General features: G+C 36.7%; 1 protein-coding gene across 2 annotated transcripts in view; it reads left to right on the top strand.

Annotated features, from left to right (window-relative positions):
* Window positions 1-18,274, top strand: part of USP9X (ubiquitin specific peptidase 9 X-linked) — a 106,392-nt gene extending 88,118 nt beyond the window's left edge. Inside the window, exons 34-45 of one of the 2 annotated variants that reach the window (XM_037376888.1) lie at window positions 112-253; window positions 429-1,179; window positions 1,707-1,830; window positions 3,219-3,444; window positions 4,512-4,641; window positions 7,838-8,023; window positions 9,691-9,911; window positions 10,992-11,080; window positions 13,670-13,826; window positions 14,278-14,490; window positions 14,932-15,027; window positions 16,470-18,274. In XM_037376888.1, coding sequence (XP_037232785.1) covers window positions 112-253; window positions 429-1,179; window positions 1,707-1,830; window positions 3,219-3,444; window positions 4,512-4,641; window positions 7,838-8,023; window positions 9,691-9,911; window positions 10,992-11,080; window positions 13,670-13,826; window positions 14,278-14,490; window positions 14,932-15,027; window positions 16,470-16,604 — 2,470 coding nt within the window. In that variant the 3' untranslated portion in view covers window positions 16,605-18,274. The remainder of the gene's footprint in view (window positions 1-111; window positions 254-428; window positions 1,180-1,706; window positions 1,831-3,218; window positions 3,445-4,511; window positions 4,642-7,837; window positions 8,024-9,690; window positions 9,912-10,991; window positions 11,081-13,669; window positions 13,827-14,277; window positions 14,491-14,931; window positions 15,028-16,469) is intronic. The other variant, XM_037376889.1, reaches the window with a different exon arrangement.
* Window positions 18,275-21,255: the final 2,981 nt, after the last annotated feature.

Below are 21,255 nucleotides of genomic sequence, written 5' to 3'. Positions count from 1 at the left end.
AGTTGACATGAAATGCTGAGTAAAACTTTTGCCGTAGGGTGCTATGTAGCACCTGTGAAACAAGTTAAATATGTTCCTACCTTTCTTTTACATCTGTCTGTTCATTGGTAGGTACGAATGCGAGGAATCCTTCACAACTCTGAATGTAGATATAAGAAATCACCAAAACCTCCTTGATTCTTTGGAACAGTATGTCAAAGGAGACTTATTGGAAGGTGCAAATGCATATCATTGTGAAAAATGCAACAAAAAGGTAATGATTCCTTATATATAAATTTGTGTACAACTGTGATGTTATAGCCGTATTAAGTTCAGTCTTAGTTCATGTTCAGGGAGGCAAGTTACTCTTTTAATTACTGAATATGCTTTTTGGTAGGAGTGCATGAATGGAAACTGAATAGCTGATGACTGTTCATGTCTTCTTTCAGGTTGATACAGTGAAACGCTTGTTGATAAAGAAGTTGCCTCCAGTTCTTGCAATCCAGTTGAAACGATTTGACTATGACTGGGAAAGGGAATGTGCAATCAAGTTCAATGATTATTTTGAATTTCCACGAGAGCTGGACATGGAACCATACACGGTGGCAGGTGTAGCTAAATTGGAAGGAGATGATGTAAATCCGGAAAATCAGATAATACAAAATGAACAGTCTGAAAACGAACACTCTGGGAGCACAAAATACAGGCTTGTTGGTGTACTTGTACACAGTGGCCAGGCCAGTGGTGGACACTATTACTCTTATATTATCCAGAGGAATGGTGGAGATGGTGAGAAGAATCGATGGTACAAATTTGATGATGGGGATGTGACAGAGTGTAAAATGGATGATGATGAAGAAATGAAAAATCAGTGTTTTGGTGGAGAATACATGGGAGAAGTATTTGATCACATGATGAAGCGTATGTCCTACAGGCGCCAGAAGAGGTGGTGGAATGCCTATATTCTTTTTTATGAACGTATGGACACAATAGACAAAGATAATGAACTAATAAAATATATTTCAGAACTTGCTATCACCACTAAACCCCATCAGATTAAAATGCCATCAGCCATTGAACGAAGCGTACGGAAGCAGAACGTGCAGTTCATGCATAATCGTATGCAGTACAGCCTAGAATATTTCCAGTTCATAAAGAAGTTGCTTACTTGTAATAGTGTCTACTTAAATCCTCCTCCAGGTTAGTATGTTACTAAAATAATTACGGATTAGTTTCTTGCAAGAAGAGCTCTGATTTGTGTTGTCAAGTATTTGTCTAGCCAGTGAAAATTATGTGTACTCTGCTTTGAATACTCTTGTCTTTCTGGAATTCTGTGGTTAAACATCTCTTGTTGAGTTGTTCAGCAGTGATAACATGCCAGAATATTTGGCAAAAAATACTTTGATAATCAAATTATCAACGGTTATTCAACATATGTACTAAGTCATATTAAAATACTGAAGTTTGTGGGTTGTTCTGCTGAAGACAGTTCACAAAGGTAAGATGCTATATTTCTAAAAATCAAACATACGTTAGTCTCAGTGTACCTGTCTTAAAGCTTATATTTTTGAATGACACGTTGTAGAAGCTAGAGGCTGTTTTGATCAAGTTTCTTGTTAAAATTGGAACACAATGTCAAGACAAAACAGTAATCTGGAATAAGTTAAATTTTTGAAAGTAAATTGCTTTTACTTTGTCTACATATGAGTATTTTGATTTTTCTTTAGGACAAGATCATCTGTTGCCTGAAGCAGAAGAAATAACTATGATTAGTATTCAGCTTGCTGCTAGATTTCTCTTCACCACAGGATTTCATACAAAGAAAATAGTCCGTGGCCCTGCTAGTGATTGGTATCTTGTCTTTTATCAACAGTTACAGTTTTGGAAGTTTGTCTGTCAAAAGATCCCAGTTATATACATATGACAGTAAAAGGTGGTAGTGGTCTGTCCTTTTTTTCCTCCTTCCTCCAAATACGTGGTCAAGGCGCACATGAAAGCGGGGGGAAATTTGAACAGAAAATACTGGGAAGAAACTGAGCCTTAAAATAAGCTAGTGAGCTGAACAGCTTCAAAGTTCATTTTCAAACAGACCTTAAATCTACCTTTTGTCTGTCTTTTAAAAAGAACAAAGGAGTAGAATCTATTGCTAGTGCAAAACTAATAGGTTATGTATTACAAGTAATTCAGAATGGTTTGTTCGTGGTTTGAGTAGTTTTAAACAAAGGTTCTTTCAACCTGTTTTTGCAGCTTATATTTGTATTCTGTTTCTGAAATACATATATATAGTCATCTAGACTCTTAGCAGAGCTTTATGTACATTGCTGTGAGGCCTGTAATTCAAATCTGTAGTATAACAACAACACAATCTTACTCATAGCACCACAGCATTTTAGTCTTTAAGCTAGGTTATTCTGTTTTGGGGAGGGGAGTGTGGGTACCTGCTGGTAGAACTAGAGAGAAAATACAGCATTCATGATGACCAGTAGTTTACCAGCTACTTGTGAGTAGTTGTGTAATACATGGCAGGTACGTACAAGTTTTTCTCCAACAGCAGCTTTCAGAGTAGCCAAGTTACTCCTGTTATTTTAAGAGATCAAGAGGAGTTCAAATATTGCTGTGGGAAGGAGGACAGAGTCACATAAGACCCTCTCCGGAACAGATATTTTACTGTTTGGATGGTTGGTTTGTGGATTTTTTTTTTAGATCTGTAAGTGGGAATGTAAATTCCTGATAGGTTACATACTTAGTTACTTGTCTTAGACACAGCTCGTGAAATCCACCTCACTGCTCCACTCCCCCCAAGTCCCAGTACAAAGGGAATGATAGCTGCCACTTTAGGACCTGCTTTGGGTAGTAAGTTTGAGAATTAGGGGATGTAATCCTGTCTTAGTTCTTACAGGTGATAGAAGTAAAAAGCTACAGTTAAATGTTAAATTTTAAATCAAAGTATCTTTTTTATATGTGATTGCTAGTAACAGAGAGTATTGCTCTAGAAACTGCCCACGGTAGAGGGGTTGGAACTTGATGATCTTTAAGGCCCCTTCAAATGCTAACCACTCTGTGATTCTACTGTGTAACTACACTTTATCTGATTTGTAAGCATTTTATGAGCAAAAATGTTTGGGGGGATCACCTTTAACATGTATTTTCTTCAAATTCTGTAAAAGAATGTGTCTGCCAGAATTCATTAATGTCTGCGTTTGGTCATAATTTCTCAGTTGTATCATTTTCTGTTTCAGGTATGATGCATTATGCATCCTTCTTCGTCACAGCAAGAATGTACGCTTTTGGTTTGCACACAATGTCCTTTTTAATGTTTCAAACCGTTTCTCTGAATATCTTTTGGAATGCCCTAGTGCAGAAGTGAGGGGTGCATTTGCAAAACTTATAGTATTTATTGCACATTTTTCATTGCAAGATGGACCATGTCCTTCACCTTTTGCCTCTCCTGGACCTTCCAGTCAGGTATTTAATTTTCTAACAAAATCCTTTTGAAACTTATTCTTACTTATTCATTGTAAGTATTTAATGTAAAGTAAATTCTGGAGTAGGTGCATCAGTGTTGACAGGAAAGCTGTACAGTTCATTTTGCGCTACATAACATGATGTAACTCAACCAGTTTTTGTGAGGAGTTAGTGGTTCGGTTTCCCCTCGCTTCTAAGTCTTTGTGAAGACTGAGTTGAGCTGTGAGTGAGATCTGCAAAATAAAAGCAGTGGCTTATTATAAAGTAACTGTGTAGGGGAATGGGACCCTTAGTTTTCCATTTGGAATTTAAAAAATAGACAAAAAGCCATACAAAAAGCATGAAAGCATGCAAGAGTTACCCGTGATTTCTTCCCCTATATCCTGCAACATTGATGTTGTCAAAAATGTAACTTTTGCACAGAAGTACACAATGAATTGCCTAGTTTTATACACCTAGAACTGACAAACAAAAAAGGCAAAATCTTAATGTCATATTTATCATAACAAATGTGGGTTTGGACTGTATTAAAATTTAAAAGATCAACTTTTTTGAACCTTTGCTTTGTCGTGTTTTTTATGTCTGCAGTAAGATACTTTTAGTTTGTATGGTTTCACTTCTCAGAATCTTTTCACTACTGTATCCAGTCAAAGAACTTGTATTTAGTTAGTTACATATGTTTTGACAGTGTATTTTTCATGAGGTGTTTGAGATACACCTGTAGAGGTGATTTGGTTGTCTGTCTTAGTCTATGAAGCTCACAGCAGAACTGCATGTGCTTTTCTGAGCATTTAAGCCTAGCCGCTGTTGGAGAAAAAATAGAGTTAAAAACTTCTAGATTTGCATAATTTCTTGTACTTGCGTGGTATTTAGTGATGGGAGGCTTACTCCCTATATGTCTGTCTGTGTCTTTCTGTGAGATACAGAAGACTAACCAGCTGCTGGTATTTTGAAGCTTGTATGAATCCTATACCTTTTAGCTAGTTCTGTTTTCTGCCATAGTAGAAAGTATAAACTAAATAAAGATTTGATAGTTCAACCACTAATATTAGAACTTTTTTTTATAGGCTTATGATAACTTAAGTTTAAGTGATCACTTGCTGAGAGCGGTACTAAATCTTCTAAGAAGGGAAGTATCTGAACATGGACGCCATTTGCAGCAGTATTTCAATCTGTTTGTGATGTATGCTAATCTAGGTAAGAAAATTACACTTTTACTGGTGACACTAATGAACTGGGTTTTAACAGCTGTCCAGTTACACAGGTAACCGTAGGAGAATCCCGGTTTTTAGCCTTAGACAGATTATTATCATTAAATATATAAATGCTCTATAGAGCATCTGTATTCCTTCAGTTCGGAGTCTGAGGCTTTAGTCTTCCATCCTTGGAAGATCAACACAAGGAGCTTGAAGCAGTAAGACTGTGTCCTTCTGGGAGGCTGTGGGGGTGGAAAAATGGCAAGAGAGATGATGCTTTGTTCAGGGCTCATTTGCAGGGAGGTCATGAGACCAAAGAAGCATGTGGGGTTGTTAACTGGTTTGAGCCTGAAAAAGTTGATGAAGATAAAAGTTCAAAAATGAGAGAGGTGCATGATTTTCCTTTATGGAAATGTTGATATAGTTGTGCTTTGTCTGTATACTCTGACTATGCGCTTTCAGTATTAATTTCTCTTAAGTTCACTTTTGAAGTTCATAGCTATGAATGCAAAACACTGGTTCTGTATCTGTCTTCCCTTGAAAGACTCTGCGAGGCTGAGGAAATAGCTCAGTCTGTATGTATTCTGAGACATCACTGCTTGCCAGAGTGCTTTCACCATAGACATCATATGAGGTAAAAAGAATGCAAGAATTTGGAAATTAGACTATAAATTTAATCAGATGTTGTAGTTCCTCCAAGATAAACAGGCAAAAAAGCCAGTGTTTTTGCAGTATAGGAAGGCTTAAGTAAAGTTATCCCAGGTTTGAGACGGCGATTCTTGTCATAAAGATCGGTCCCCTAAATTTTCTGATGAAAGATTAAATTTGAGATTGTGATCACAAATGAACGTTTATTTTTAGCATCCTACTAGTCTTGCATTCAACATCTACGTGTATTTGCAGGTGTTATGCTTAAGACACATTATACGTATGCTATAATGTAAGATTGAGGTGGTGGTGGACATGAAATACTGGCTGTGGCACTTCCAGCATCACCACTTTCTCTTCAGCATCTTATTTGTATTCAGCATTTTGAAAATAGAAATAAGTATAGATTTATAAAAATCTATATAATCTATATAAAAACTTGTATTAAATTCTGGATTATGTATCTCTCCATAGAAGGTCACTAGCCTGTATACTAAGAATAGAATAAAACAGTGCTAATAGTATCTGAAGCAAGTATTCCAAACAAAAATCATTTTTGCAATTAATGGGAACAGGACTGATCTCAGGTTCAAATGAACAGCTGTAATCATGCTTTCTCTTAATATTACCAGCATGTTGAAAATCAATTGATGTTTGATTGAATAAACTGTTTCTCAGGTAGGTTAATCCATTGCTGCTTTATATATTTGCCCTGGGGAAGAGCAATTAAGAGTAATAAAATGCAAGTCAAGTGAATAAAGGTTTATTTTTACACTCTCAGATTGATGAGGGTAGTCACAGGTCTGTATCTAGTTTGTATCTACATTTTTACAGTTATTAGGGTCATCTTCTTCTGTTGGGGGACCATTTCTATTTCACATGTGGTAGCCTACGTGACAAAGCATCTATCTCTACAGCAAGTTCTAAACCAGATACAATATTCTTCCGTAGTGGTAGTCTATTACACTCTCCCTTTTACTGTAATACAAGATATTTTCATCCTTTTATGTAAAGTAGTGTTAAGTTAGGAGATCCAGTTCCCTTGGAATTTTTACAAAATGCCCATAATACCGAGCAGCTCAGTGATAGCTGGTTATCAGCTCATGCAGGCAAGTTATAAATGTGAGCTTCTGTTAAGGTCTTTGTGGCTAAAATGTTAAGCAAACGTATCAGTCCAAATGGAGTTATTTCACTATTTCCACATAGAACACACACACAGAGTTCTGGAAGCTTTCATGTGGGTAGGCAGTTTTAAAGGAATGTAATGTCCTATCTGTAAAACTAATTTAGGCAGTTGTGTTAATTTAATTTCACCTGTAACGTATGTTGCTTTCATGTACTTTGTCTATGAAATCATTATCTGTCAGGCAGGGTTCTGTCATGACCCCCAGAGTGGACTTAATTTCATTATAGAGAGATGCAATTCTCCTGCTCTAACTTACCTCTTCTTCTTTACTACCTTTTTGTAGTCAGTCAGTGCAGTTGAAGCCTCTGACTAGGAAAGCACTCAGAAGTCAGATGGGAAAGCGTAACTAAAGTTTATTTGTGGGTCTGACCATTACCAGTCTACCCTGCAAAGATAAACATGGAAATATTAAGCAGTTGTGCTTGTCGTTGCTGTTACCTGAAGGCTTCTGCATGCATGTAGTCATTCAGCAAAAGCCACAGTACGTCATTCCTGCAGCACCCCAAGTTCTGTGAGAAAGATTAAACTGTCTGATATTTTGAGAAATCATATTGTTCGCATCAAAGCAAGTGAGAAATCAGTTCTACAAAGGATGTAACTACAAAACTATCTGATATAATGAGAAAGATACTATAAAGAGCTCTAATAAGGTGCTATCTGGATTCCACCTTATCAGGACGATGGTAGGTAAGGTCCAGTTTGTATTTCCAAATCAGAAAAAACTTAGAAATAAATGAAAAATCATGACTTTTAACCAAACTGAGAAGAAGAGTAGAAGATCAAAAGGGGCATACCAAATTTTTACTGGTAAGTACTTGTACAGTATTTGCAAGGTATTCTTGCAGTGAAACTAGCTGTGTGTTTGGATTTTTTGTTTGGGTTTGGAGACTTTCTCATTTTGCTTGTTGGGGTTTTTTTTAATTGATTTTATCACTCTTACTAAGCTTATTTCATAGTATGGCACAGTTGGAAATGTCTTAAATTTGTAATTTGTATATCTAGGATGTAGTGGGAAAAAAATGAAATACACTGTGGGGGTGTTCATCCTGTCCTGGGCATGACAATGAAAAGATTAATTCTTTGTCCAAAAGACTTCTCTGAGGCTTTGCTGTTAACACAGATGTTAGTTACTTAAGTGCTAATGAGCGCTGTTAAGAAATTGTAGTCATTTATAACTCCGCTTCAATGTGATTTTTCAACTGAACATAATTTTCTTCTGCATCGTTACTGATTTGATTATTCTTTTTCCTCAGAAAGTATAAATGATGGTTTTAATAAAACCCAGCAACTGAAAAGTTATCAATCATGTAAACAGTAGTTATTTTTCTTTTTTTTTTTCCTTCCTGCCCTGCCACCCATGAAGGTGTAGCAGAGAAGACACAACTTCTGAAACTAAATGTTCCTGCAACCTTCATGCTTGTGGCTCTGGATGAGGGTCCAGGTCCTCCAATTAAATACCAGTATGCTGAACTGGGGAAGCTATACACTGTTGTGTCGCAACTGATCCGTTGTTGCAATGTGTCATCGCGGATGCAGTCTTCTATCAATGGTATCGTGAATTTTAAGTTTTCCTTTGGTTGGTTGAATATACCAGTAAATGTCTCTTGTGCATATTTAGCTTTATGTGTGAAATGGATTAGCTGGAAAAATGTTTCTTTTATGTTTAGCAGCTCCTTTTGTTTAAAAGACGGAAATCTTGGTCATAAGCAAAGTTGGTTTGCTATACTGAAAAGCACCAGACAGAAATCTGTTCTGTATTTTATGTGTCTTGGCTTATTCCTTAAAACAACTGAGTAGTAAAGTAGTAGTTTGTTGATCACAGAATAGTAATGATTTTGGAAAGTCTAAAGCTCATTGTAAAGAGTTGCATAAAGATCTTTTGATTCAGAGTAGGCAATAAAAGATTACTTTCATGTTACAAGTACAGAAGTAATCTGTACAGGAAACAAAAGCAGGCTTTGAAATAGCTAATACTGCTTATCAGTAAAGAGGTCTTGCATTGTTGTGGATAGCTCTTGAAAACGATTTGGTGCTTGTTCACAGTCAGGATGACAAACAGAAGCCAGCACTTTATAAAAGAACCAGTTAGAAATCGGTGAACCACAGAGTAAATAATTAATATCTCCAGTAGTTCAATACAGTGCAGTTATTTTTGAGAAATAGTGTCAGAATATTGGGCTACATGGACTTCGTAGCCTGTATATGTACACGTTCTGTTAAGCGTATTTTAGCACACCTAATCGGGAATCTGTAGAGAAGCTATTTAATGGCAGACTCACTACAGCTTGATGATATAGCCAGGCTATAAAGTCAATAGGCTAAATGTGCTATAGTAAGATTAATGAACTGAAAATTTTACTGTGCTGTAATAAGCTTCAGAACCATTTGGCCATTTTGATTTTGTTTTGTTTCCAGCTCATTATTACATGCTTAGACTGAAAATTTTTTCTGCCTATGAAAAATAATTGTATATTCACCGCATTCATAATGTACTAAAAAAAAATTACTGTGTACAAACATTACTCTTGACTACTAATTACGATTACTATTTGCAGAGTAAAGTTGTTTCTTGCTTTAGCATATTAAACTAGGAAGGTTGTCCCTTGGACTTCTGGGCATCTTCAGACAACTCAAAACACTGCTAAATTTAGAAACGTCAGGAGAAAATCAACAATCTTTCCATATACAAAATGAAGCTTAATAAATAAGAGACATTAGTTTTTATTCTTTCAAGAGTTACTTCTGTCTGCACTCTAGAGGTTCAGACATGATTGTTCTGACATAGTTATTCCTCTGAACCCTTTCCAGTTGCCTGGTGAAGTAAATAGACCTTGTGTCCCAAAACTTTATATAGATTTGGGCTGTGTTACGCAAGCAGTGAAGCAGACAGATTCAGGAGATGAAGAGGATTTCACTGAATAAACTCTCAGTAATTTCTTTTCTTGCATATGAATGTGTCTCCAGCTGTTCAGCTTTGATTGTCACTGCATCATCTGAGAGGGAGAAGTAGCTCTCTCAGGCAACCAACCGTCAGGCTTCATACAACTTCAGAAAGCTTAGTTATTTCATACCATAGTGTTTTTCAAAGAAAATCAGCTGTTGGGGTTGGGTTTTTCTCCATCTAGTGTTTCTTGATGTTACACCAATTTATGTTTTGTTCTGTCTGCACTGAAAGTACTTCAGTACCTTTTCATCTGTAATAACTGTTTGTTCTAGGTAATCCCCCGCTTGCCAACCCTTATGGTGATCCTAATTTATCTCAGCCTATAATGGCACTTCAGCAGAACGTAGCAGACATTTTGTTTGTGAGAACTAGTTATGTGAAGAAAATTATTGAAGATTGCAGCAACTCTGAAGAGACCATCAAGTTGCTTCGTTTCTGCTGTTGGGAGAATCCTCAGTTTTCTTCCACTGTCCTCAGTGAACTTCTTTGGCAGGTAAAAATAAAAAGTGAGGAGAAAGATGGGAATATAAATGTGTATGATGTAAGATTATATATGTATATATAGGAATGTTGTATTAAATACTGAACAGGTGTCTGATAGACTTTCCTTAAGATGGCATTCTCTGTCAGTATTTATGTTCACAGGTCTATACATCGTGTTGAGTACTATGAGAAGTCCTTTTATGAGTTTAGGAAAGCAGTCAACCTTTTATGAGTTAGAAACAGTATGTTAAGGATGGAAAATAAGACTGAGGTGGTCTTTATGTATTGCAGGAGCATTCCTAAAGCTTTTCTGTCATTATCCATAAAAGAGCTGCTTGTGTTGCATGGAAGGCTAGAATCATTTCCCAGGATCTCCCCTGTATTTCTTTTGAATATGTTCATAAGGTTCTTTTTTACAAGTCTGCAGAACGTACTTGGCTTCAGGCTCAGGAAAGAATCTTTGGGACTGTCTTGTTTTTCCTTTCTAATTTCTGTAAGGTTAGTCTAATTTCTGTAAGGTTTTTCCAGTCCAAATAATTTTTTTTACTTCCATTATCTCATCTTTATATTCACCCTTTTGGGTATTTTTCCATGTAAACATAACATATTTCTGTGTCCTTTTGTTTGGCGCTTGAAAGAGAATCATAATAAAAATCACTTTAGCCGTGTATTTTACACTTAAGGATAACCTTTGAAAATAAACTTTGAACATATTGCCTAAAAGTAGCAATATCAGTGAAAAATATCATTTTGTAGTTTTGCTTTTCTAAACACATTTTTTAAGGTAGCTTCTTTAGCATCTCATGCTTATGGCTTCGGATGAGTTGTGTTAGAAAATCATGAGGAGACACTTTGCCCTTTACAAAATCTACTATATTTAAAAATAAAACAAAAACCCAAAAAACCCACACACACCCCAAAAACCCTGAGACAATCAGCTTGTTTGTTTTAAAGTATGCATTTTATCTTGAAATATCCTAGAAATTACGGTAAACTTCGCTTCAGATGAATTGTGTTCTTGCACTGCACCATCTAATCTGCATGCTTCAAGGAATGCTTTCTTACATTCTCTGCTTTTTTACTTTTTAAGGTTGCTTATTCATACACGTATGAGCTTCGACCTTATTTGGATCTGCTTCTGCAGATCCTGTTAATTGAGGACTCTTGGCAAACTCACAGGTTAGTATTTACCTGTCTTTTTATAATTCAAGATTATTGTGCTTTGTACAGCTTGTTTCTGCAGTGGATCTGTTGCTAATCCTTTCAAGAGGTTTGTTTTAAATATATATTAAATCAAAATACAGAAATAAAGCCCTTCCCCCCCCCCCTTTTATCTCAATTTTTGTGATAAATTAAAATTTCTTCACCTTGAATTTCCTTTTTATGGAGAAATTTGTTACTTAGTCCTAAACCCCAAAGGTATTTCACATAGAAGAGAATGTGCCATTTAGCTAAACTCATTGATACTTGTTGTGAGATGCATTCATTCTTGGAAACATCTCATTCAAGAGGGTCCAGCAATAGTCTGGTCTTACTAAAAAGCATGTCAGTCATAGTGATGCCAAGACATGCATGAAGTGTAAACTTGGGAGAAAAACATACTTCATACATAAATACTCTCTACATCTTCACATTTGAAGATAATTTTAACTTTAATATATTAAAACATTAAGTTTCAAACCTAATTTTGGTATGTCTAAAGAATAAGGCTTTTGAAGCAGAGATTAAAAAAATGTAATTATTGCAATTACTGTTTGCAAGAATAGTCAATCTTTCAGAAGTTTTGTATAGAAGTAGTAGTAGGTGAGGTAACAGAAAGGTTGTCAGCGTGCTACCTGTCAGTATTTCAAAATCTCAGTTTCATAAGTGAATATAGGTAGTATCAGATTTACTAAAAAATTTGTGACCATGTGTCATACAACATTGAAAATACTTTCAGTAAGAGCACAGTTGCCATGTGCAGCAAAGGTATTGGAGTGAACTCGTGTACTTAACCTGTAGAAGTAGACTGCGCTCTTAGGATTTTATCAGTTGGCTAGCCTTACTTTAGAAGATGACTCTTAAAAGAAGATGGTGGTTTGGCTTAACTGTGCTGCAAAACACGAAGACTGAGTTGGAGGGATTTCTTCATTTTCTTTACAGAAATTACAGCTTAGGTAAGGGACGAGAATACCCTTTATACATAGGCTTTTCGGTTTTGCATATATATGTATATGTAACACACATGTAATGCAGTTTGTTTGTATTTTCTTCCTGATAAACAAATACTTCCAGAAGATGTCTTTAAGTCCACAGAACACTGGAGGATGGGCATACATTACTAGATGTAAAGTAATAAGTTTTAGGGTGGAAGCGCAGGTGAGACATAATAGAAGTGGTTGTTTGCGATGGTGCTATGTTGGGAAAAATGGGTGTGAAGGAGGCTGAATGTTGTAGTATGGCTTTCACTGTAACTGGAGACGTACATCACTGCATATTCAAGATTGCAGTCTCAGGAATAGCAGTGTTTGTTGGAGTTGTGTTGGGCTTCAGCAGAGGGGTATTAAGTAGCAGCTGTCATCCGCTGATTTCTTGCTGCCAGTTCCGGCAGTAGCTTGAAGTACTGGTCTCTGTCCTGTTCTTGTTTGCTGTGATAAACATAAGAGGTTTAGTGATCTTTGTTGTCTCGTTCAAAAAAACCCACTGAAAAAACCAAACCAAACAAAAAAAGAAAACAAACAACAAATAACGTAACTGTCCATAGTAAATGATATTATCTTCTAACTCTTAGAAAACAAACACCTGGTCTTAGGCAGCATGCATCCTTCAGTGCTCCTTGTATTCTTGTACTGTGAGATGGCTGCTGCTGTTCCTTGACATCAGACCTGCTCTCAGAAACGTCTCTTGATTTGACAAGTTCCAATGCCAAGTTTGGGATAATAGTGTACAAGTACTATTAAGTTAAATCAGCTGAAGTAAAAGCTCATCATCACTTTACAGATGGAGTCTAGGTTGCTGGTGGCCTGGAGTCTATTCACTGACCGTTGCCAGGGCTACGAGGAAAGAGGGCAGCTGCTTTTCTTACAGCGAGTGTAGCTCTTCAAGTGTAGGTTCTGGGCTGCCCTCTGACTTTTTTTCAAAGCCAAAAGTATGTCAGTTCTCAATCCTTGCACAGTTTCAGGGTGACAGTTAATTCCTCTACTCCTTGTTCAAGAGCAGAAGGCACAGAAAGTAGGCTTAGTTCCAGGGAGTGCCCAAGTCCCTTAGGCCCATGCACAAATACGTACTATTTGTGCCTCTTCAGAGGAACTGCATCTAAAAGACACTATCTTTGAGAAGCATAACTGTAACGTAAGTAACCCTTCTGCTGAGGATTTAACTGTTATGGTTCTGTAAGGACCTGTTGGGCTGACAGGTCTGTTTTGTAAATGCAGCTGATTTTTAAAAATCAGTAACAAAAATTGACCAGTTGAAGTTGATTGCTGTGATTAGAATAATCATACTTGTATGTTATGTATCTTGTTCAGAGTTTAAATATTACCATTGTTTAAATATTTTAATGTTAATACTTAAATACTTACAATATTTAAATATTATGTTATATATGTGATGTGTAAAGTTAGCTTTGTGATTTTAAAAAACCCTCTTTACTAAAACCAGAAGTCAGAATATGAGCTATCCCTTTTATAATTACATTGTAAGTGAAGCCCTAATTCAGATACTAAAACTTGTAACACAGAGTTTTGGGTTGTGTGTTTTTTGGGGTTTGTTTGTTTGTTTGTTTTTTAGGATTCACAATGCACTTAAGGGAATCCCGGATGACAGGGATGGACTTTTTGACACCATTCAGCGCTCTAAGAATCATTATCAGAAGAGAGCTTACCAGTGTATAAAGTGCATGGTAGCTCTCTTCAGCAACTGTCCTGTAGCCTACCAGATCCTTCAGGTGATAATGTTAATTCTGTTTCTTGTTGCTTTTTTACCCAGTTCTGTGTTGCAAAAACAAAACAAAACCACAACACAAAAAACCAAAACACACAAAAAAACCCACAACACAAAAGACCCCACACCTTTATTCAGTTTTCGTCATCTAGATGAAATTACAGCTTCCACATACAACTCATTTGAACCTTCCTTTATCAGAAGGTCAGTGTATGGGACTGAGAGAGCAATTTGGTTAAACTTGTACTCATGATTCTGTGATACAGCTGCAAATCCACAGACTTAATTTCAAATCTGAAGTTTTATTTCTGCAAAAAAGGATATGTTGTAGAGTCTTTTAAGCATCAGCATGTGTTATTGTTTGTTCACTGATAGCTGATGCATAGGAAGGGAAAAGTATTTCTATTTTGAAGAATAAAGAAAATAATTTTGAATTGTTAATTTTCCATCTGCAGAGCAATGGAGATTTGAAAAGAAAATGGACCTGGGCAGTAGAATGGCTTGGAGACGAGCTTGAGCGTAGACCATACACTGGCAATCCCCAGTACACCTATAATAATTGGTCTCCACCAATACAAAGCAATGAAACATCAAATGGCTACTTCCTAGAGAGATCACACAGTGCTAGAATGACTCTTGCAAAAGCTTGTGAACTCTGCCCAGAGGAGGTACAGTATTAATACGTATGGTAAAAAATGGAGTAAAGTGCTTCTGTGATTAACCTTAGCAATAGTCTCTGGTCATTATAGAGGTAACACGTTTTGTAAGTATTTTATAAATACAGATTTCTATTTTTGTTGGCTTCAGTTACATACTCCTGTGCATTTTTCCACTTTATTACTGTTTCTGTAGACATCTCTCACTGAAAGAATTAGCAGTATAGAATTGAAACTGACCATTTAAAGTAGATTATGAATGGGTCTGCTTTTCCAGTAATACGTTGATAGTGGGAATTTTTATGTAGTACAGTACAAGCTGTGGGTGACATGATGGGGTGGGATTTTTCTCCAAGCATGTCTGAAACAATCACTTGCATGTAGGATTGGTTCTAGATAGAATCATCATAATATGTTTTACCTAAGTAAATTAAATGTTTTTTCAAACTTCAGGAACCAGATGATCCTGATGCCCCAGATGAGCACGAGTCTTCTCCACCTGAAGATGCTCCACTATATCCCCATTCGCCTGGTTCCCAGTACCAACAGGTAAAAGCTTAGAGATGAACCGTTTATTCAGGTTAGCTTTTGGGCTTTTTAGCAGTTATGGTAACTTAAATTATAGGCATTTAGCCAGAAGCATGTTACTATCAAATATCATACTTGGAGGAATAAAGGTAAACCTGCATTTTGCCAGGAACAGTTTCACCATCCGTTTCAGGTGAGAATTTTAATGTTTCCAGATCAGGAATTAATCATCCACAGAAAGAGTAGGGGACAGATGTCATCAGTCTAGTGCATACTGAATTTGATTCTGTCATATTTGTTGACATTGATAATATTTTTTTGGATTTCTAGTTTTTAAATACAGAATCAAGCCTCGAGGCCTGGATTTTAGTCTGAGTAACTGGAAGGTTTTCAGAAAAACGCAGATAGCTTTGTTACATCTGATTTGTGCTATGAACACTTACCTTTAAAGCTGAAGTATATGTAAAATGTAAATCTGTTTTTATGTTATGTGGCCGCTTTTGGAAATATTTTTCAGTGGAAAAGCCATTTCTGAAAGAAATCATAACCAGTTTTTTTATTGAATGGAGTAAATTAGTAGATCCCCCACTTAGTTGCCATTTTTTGTTCCAATTAATTTTATATATTCCAAATCGGCTAATTTAATTTCCTTTCCTGCCCAAACCCATTTTCCCCTCCATTTTGCTTTCCTTACTTGCCGTTCTCAGCAGAGCAGTTGGTAAGTCATGCAGATTTTCCCACTCCTTTCTGAGCTCCTGAGTTCAGACACATACTGTAACCTCACCGTTATCCGTGTGATGTGTTCACTTTCTTGCAAGAGATGGCATTTCTCACTAACACACACAATCGTCATATTCCTAGTTTCTCCACAGTTGGTTAAGCTCTGCAAAACTACAGCTAAATGAGATGTTTTCATTTGCCAGGTGACTTTTTAAATAGGGGCAGAGCACCTGCAGAAAACTACTGGTCTAGATTTCATTCAGTTCTGTAATATTAAAGTTTTCTCTCTTAAAAATTGAAGTATGCTTCATTAATACAGGTATGCTTTTTACATCATCTTGGGGAAAAAAAATTCACGCTAGTTGAATCTTGACAGTAACGTGCACAGTTTAATGTCCGCAGCACACAGGCAGCCTCTTTTGTCTCCTTTTTTTCTTTCTTGCTGCTTTTGCTTTGCATGTAACTGTTTTTCTAAAGCTGAGATTACGATTTCGTCTAATCCTTTTATCCTTACAACTTGAAAGTTTATTTACCTTCTGTTTAAATTAAAAAGGTAAGTGCAAGATTTGATTCGGAGGAATGAAGAAACTGTGATGTGTGTTCATATGGATGTTACTACACGAGAGGTTCACTGTACTTGAGGATGCTTTTTTCGATAGTCTGAATGTAAAGGAGGGGGAAAACAAGTCAGGAAACAGCCCCCAGGTTTAACGTCCCTGTAAAATGTTTATGCTTTATTACAGAATAACCACGTGCATGGACAGCCATATACAGGCCCAGCAGCACATCATATGAACAACCCTCAGCGAACTGGCCAACGAGCACAAGAAAATTATGAAGGCAGTGAAGAAGTTTCCCCGCCTCAGACAAAAGATTAGTGAAATGCACATAATCAATTAACTTGCTCCATCAAGACTGTGCACCCAGGCCTTACAGTCCAACCTTTCTCTGTGTCTGGCTAATATTTAAAACTAGAAAAACTATTCCTAATCAACATGGAGTGGAGAGTCTATTCACTGTCTTATCTGCAGAAAATTGCTGTCAATATATAACCCGCCTGCAGTGGAAAGTGTATAGTGTTTTGTAATAAATGGCCTGATGCTAATGTGTAAATGGCAAAGGTGTATATAGTATATTAATGTTTGACTGTTAATTCTTGAGCAAGAAACATTTTTTTTGTCTTGATGAGACTCACAGATCTACAAAAACAAAAAAATAATTTCTTGATATATCTGCTGCGCTCTGCAACCAGTGTTGCCTGCCTCATGGCAGTCGGATCAACTCCTTTATGAAAAAGCCTGTCCATGTCAACCACAAAAATAGTTTCATGTTAATTCTTTGCCACTGGAGTCGATTTTACTATGAGCAACGTAATGGCTGGTAACCTTTTAATTATTTGGTTGATGTGGAAAATTGGTGATGTAACATTGTTTCTAGATCTTTTTTCATTGCCTTTTTCATTCTGGTATTAGGTTAATCACTTTGAAGCTATAGTTATGCTGTAACATTTAGCATGGCTTCACACCAAGTTAGTGTAGCCAATGAGGGGGAAAAAAAAACCACCAACAACCAAGGTAACAGCAGTTGTCCCAATGTGACAACTGTCTTGCTCAGAACTTTTTCTTCTTACACCTAGACTATAAAATGGGGAGGGAAAATGTGACAAACAAGTGGGTTTCAGTTTCACATATGTTCCTCACTTCTGATGTTTGACAGTTCTGTCTCTGGGTGGGGTAAAGAACACTTAGTTTTCAGTAATAGGAATTAAAAAGATTTAAAACAAATATGCAAAAATTTGCTATGCCAGGATGCCTGGAGCATAATAGACTGTATTTGGTGTGCTTGTTTTGTTTCTTTGGTAGAGCTTATTAGATAAACTTCTAACACTTTCCTTCTACTGCATCCCAGTGAAGTGGAAGTCAACAAAATCACAGAGTACTTGTGAGTGCCACTGCACCAAGTTAACTTGCTGGTTTTCTGCTCGTTCACAGTTCTACTTGAAAGCGAGAATTGTCTTAGCTCTTTATCCATTATACAGGAAATCTTAACATTAGAAGCAGGGTTTAATTATAAAAGAAACTACTGGTTAGTCAAATACAATTCTGAGGTATCTCTATTCCAGAATAAACATTTGTTTAAAGACTTAAAGAAACGCATCAGTAAATACTGTATTTAAATGAAAATTGGTAACTTGAATGTGTGTAATTTTTTTGGAACCTGTTTAAAAACCAAATACCCCTGCAAAACAGATACAGCCCACCCTATACTATTTAAATATTTTGCTGTTTTATTTTATAGAAATTATTTTGCTGAATTCACAAATAGAATTTGATTTAAGAAGAATGTTTTGTCCTGTGGTGTGTGTTGTTTTTTGGTTCTTTTTGTTTTTGTTTTTTGGTGGTTTTTTTTTTTTAACGGACTGCACAGAAAGGTGAATTCTGTGCAGTGGCACTATGCTGAATTCTGGAACAACAGTCACATTGAGATTCTGTGCACAAAAAAATTTGGCCCTTAAGAATAAAATAATCAGGACAATTACACTGTAAAAGTTTCTTAATGTGATTTATCTTGTACTTTTTGTATGTTTTTATATATATATATTTAATGAGCACAAGCTTGATGGTGTTTTTTACAAATGAGTTGATAGAAACAAAGCTGCTTATCAAAGGTCTGTAATTTTGAAATTAACAAAGGAAAATTTGGTCATAAATGCATTCTTACTCATTTCGTGTATTAAGGAAGGGACGCAGAAGATTTTTGAATATGCTGTGTAGTAGTGATCAACTTCTATGCTTCCACATTTTCCCTAGTGCTCAAGTTCAATTCAGACTTTTTCATATTTTTTTAGTAATACCATTTTACCTGGACTTAGTAATTTTGGATAAAGTGTTCCCATTTACGTTTGGGAATGCCTGTTGGCGGTTTTAACTCAAAAGGTCTATCCTGAGTAGTGAAGTTGAAATACTTCTTATTTGAGATAGCTTGTTTATCAATTACTGGTCCAGAGGCGATTATTACATATTTTTTACTCTATAGGTAAAATATACGATGTGCTAGTTCAGCCTTGCCAAATGTGTTTGCTTTTCATTGTGCAATGATTGTAGAGACATGTCAAACCTGTGACACTTAGGGCTGTGACCCTTCAGTCATGCACACCCGTATCCCTGAGCTGAGGATGGCTGCAGTGGCGGCGGTTTTTCAGGTGGCAGGTTGAGAATATTGTGCATCTTTGTGACTTTGGAGAAGGGCAGCCTCTATTGTGTGTTGCAGCTGCTGCTTTTAAACGAATAGCTACCATAAAAGGTGCAATGCTTTCTTCACTCTGGGCAAAACATTTTTGAATTGTACTTAAATATGGTACAAGCAAGAAGTTTAATACGCATGTTGCAGTCACAGCATTTTGGCAGTGGTCGTTTTCAGGCGATACACAGTACCTCATTGTTGATGGCACACTTTAAAATAGTAGTTCTCAAAGTGCCTAAAGATTTATTTCCCCCATCGCTAATTTCAGTCCTGTTTTCTGTTCAGAAGTTACTAGGGAATCTCTGGTCTTCCGTAAAATGAGCTAATAAATAGTAAAGCAATTACTCGTGTTCCTGAGAACATCAGGATCTAATGTCAAATAGAAACTGGAAATTCACAGGTGATGTTACAGGGTGGTTAATGTGCAGTTTGACCTAGGGGGAAATCCATAACCTTGCTACACAATTTCCCCCATTGTACATTTGGATTGTGGTTGTTTAGTGACTAAAATAAGTTTTTTAACACTTGCTACTGTTAGTGTTAAAAAAATCAGTACAGCCATATATAAAAGGAATTCAGTTACTACTTGTACCGGTAAATGTACTAAGTTGCAGTCACAGAGTTGTCAGAGTTGGTCGCCATTGACAACAATGGGATTGCACAGGGTTCAGTCTGAGCTTGCTTGCCATGCAGCACCTGATTTTGTGGGGATGCACAAGCAGAAAAGGACTCTGCTTGTTTGGAATTTTTCACATTATTTTTCTGCTGCTAACTACCAGATGTAAAAACTGAAGTTTCCTATTTTTAAAGCTAGTCTATCTTGCTGAAATTGAGCCAGAAAGAAATGAAATTCCACAATGACATTTCACTTTTTTTTTTCTTTGAGAGTGAAACTTTATTTTAGACATCATGAGAAAATTGTGTTATGGTAATTGCTATTATGCCTTCTCAGCCACTTTGTTGTGCCTAGCTTGTGTGTTGTAGCGTACGTATAATGAAGAACTTACGTATAGGAAGTTTTGGAACTGTTTCCCAAGTTCCAGAAGAGAATGAGATTAGCCATTCTGCCAAAGCTAAAATGGGCAAAAGATGGCTGCAGTAGCAATTTACTTCATTTTTGGTTTCACTGCATTTTGTCTACCTCTGAGTCTTTTGCCAGAAACGAATAGGCTGATAAACTATGTCAAGGAAAAGCGGCTCAGTGTTTTTGTTGGCCCGTGTTCCAGTTACTAGGCATTGGGGTGAGGCTTTCAGTGCAATTAATTGAGCTTCAAATGAAAGTTAAAGACTAACTATATAAATTTGAGGAAGAAGTGGCATGTTAGGAAATCTGTGGAGTAACCAATTAAATGCTTAAATATCTTAGTTAAACCTTGTTAATCCACACTTGCAAATTCAGACTGAAAGCAAATTCACCCCTGTGATGGAAGACACGCATCTTAATTTTTGGGAGGGTTCGATGCTGATGCTGACCTCACATTTCTTAAGACAGGTATGGGAGTTTCCCCGTTTGTGGCCCTGCTCCAGCACAGTGTAATCAAGACAACAGTAATTTTGGCTCCCTGTCATCACGTCCCGTATCGTGTTCGTGACACCACTTTCCTCACAGCCCATGAGGTTGTGGGGGTAAAGTCTAAACCTGCCTTCTCTCTAGAGCAAGACAGAAGAGGCTCTCTGGGGGAGAAGTAGGGACAGTCTGGTAAATCATGCTGCACAGTGGTACTAAATAAACATAAAGCAAGGGGAAAGAAACCCAGCTACATCCTTCTGCATGATTTCTCTTACTCTTGCAAGTGGCCTCATGAGCAAGACGACAGCAAACAGCTCTGTAAAGCTCAGTACGTTTTCTTCTTCGGCGTTGAAGTTGGTGATGTGTTGCAGGGATGAAACCCAATGAGTCAGTGAGTGGCACGAAAGGCAGCGATCATACTTGCTTCATTTACACTTCTTTGCTGACAATGAAATCAAAACAAGCACAGGGGAAACAGTTTCCGAAGGAGAAAAACACTCTCCTAAGTAAGGGCTATTTTTAATCAGATTTTAAATACCCAACTCTGTTTTTTAGCTTTAGAATTCCTTAAAACCACTTTTTGATGATAAAACTGACCTACAAGCTCTTTCCTTGGAAGTATCTTAATTTCGCCTTAATTACATCAGCACAATTCTGAAATGACATCATTCTGCAATGGTCAAAATAATGTGCAAATGTCTTACAGGTTTTTAATGATGAGATAACCTTGAATAATGAAAATAGAAAAAAGGAAAACGGGTTCTATGAATTCATTC

The sequence above is a fragment of the Falco rusticolus genome, chromosome 2, assembly GCF_015220075.1.
Source record: "Falco rusticolus isolate bFalRus1 chromosome 2, bFalRus1.pri, whole genome shotgun sequence".
NCBI lineage: Eukaryota > Metazoa > Chordata > Aves > Falconiformes > Falconidae > Falco > Falco rusticolus.
This window is presented reverse-complemented; position numbering and strand designations above follow the sequence as displayed.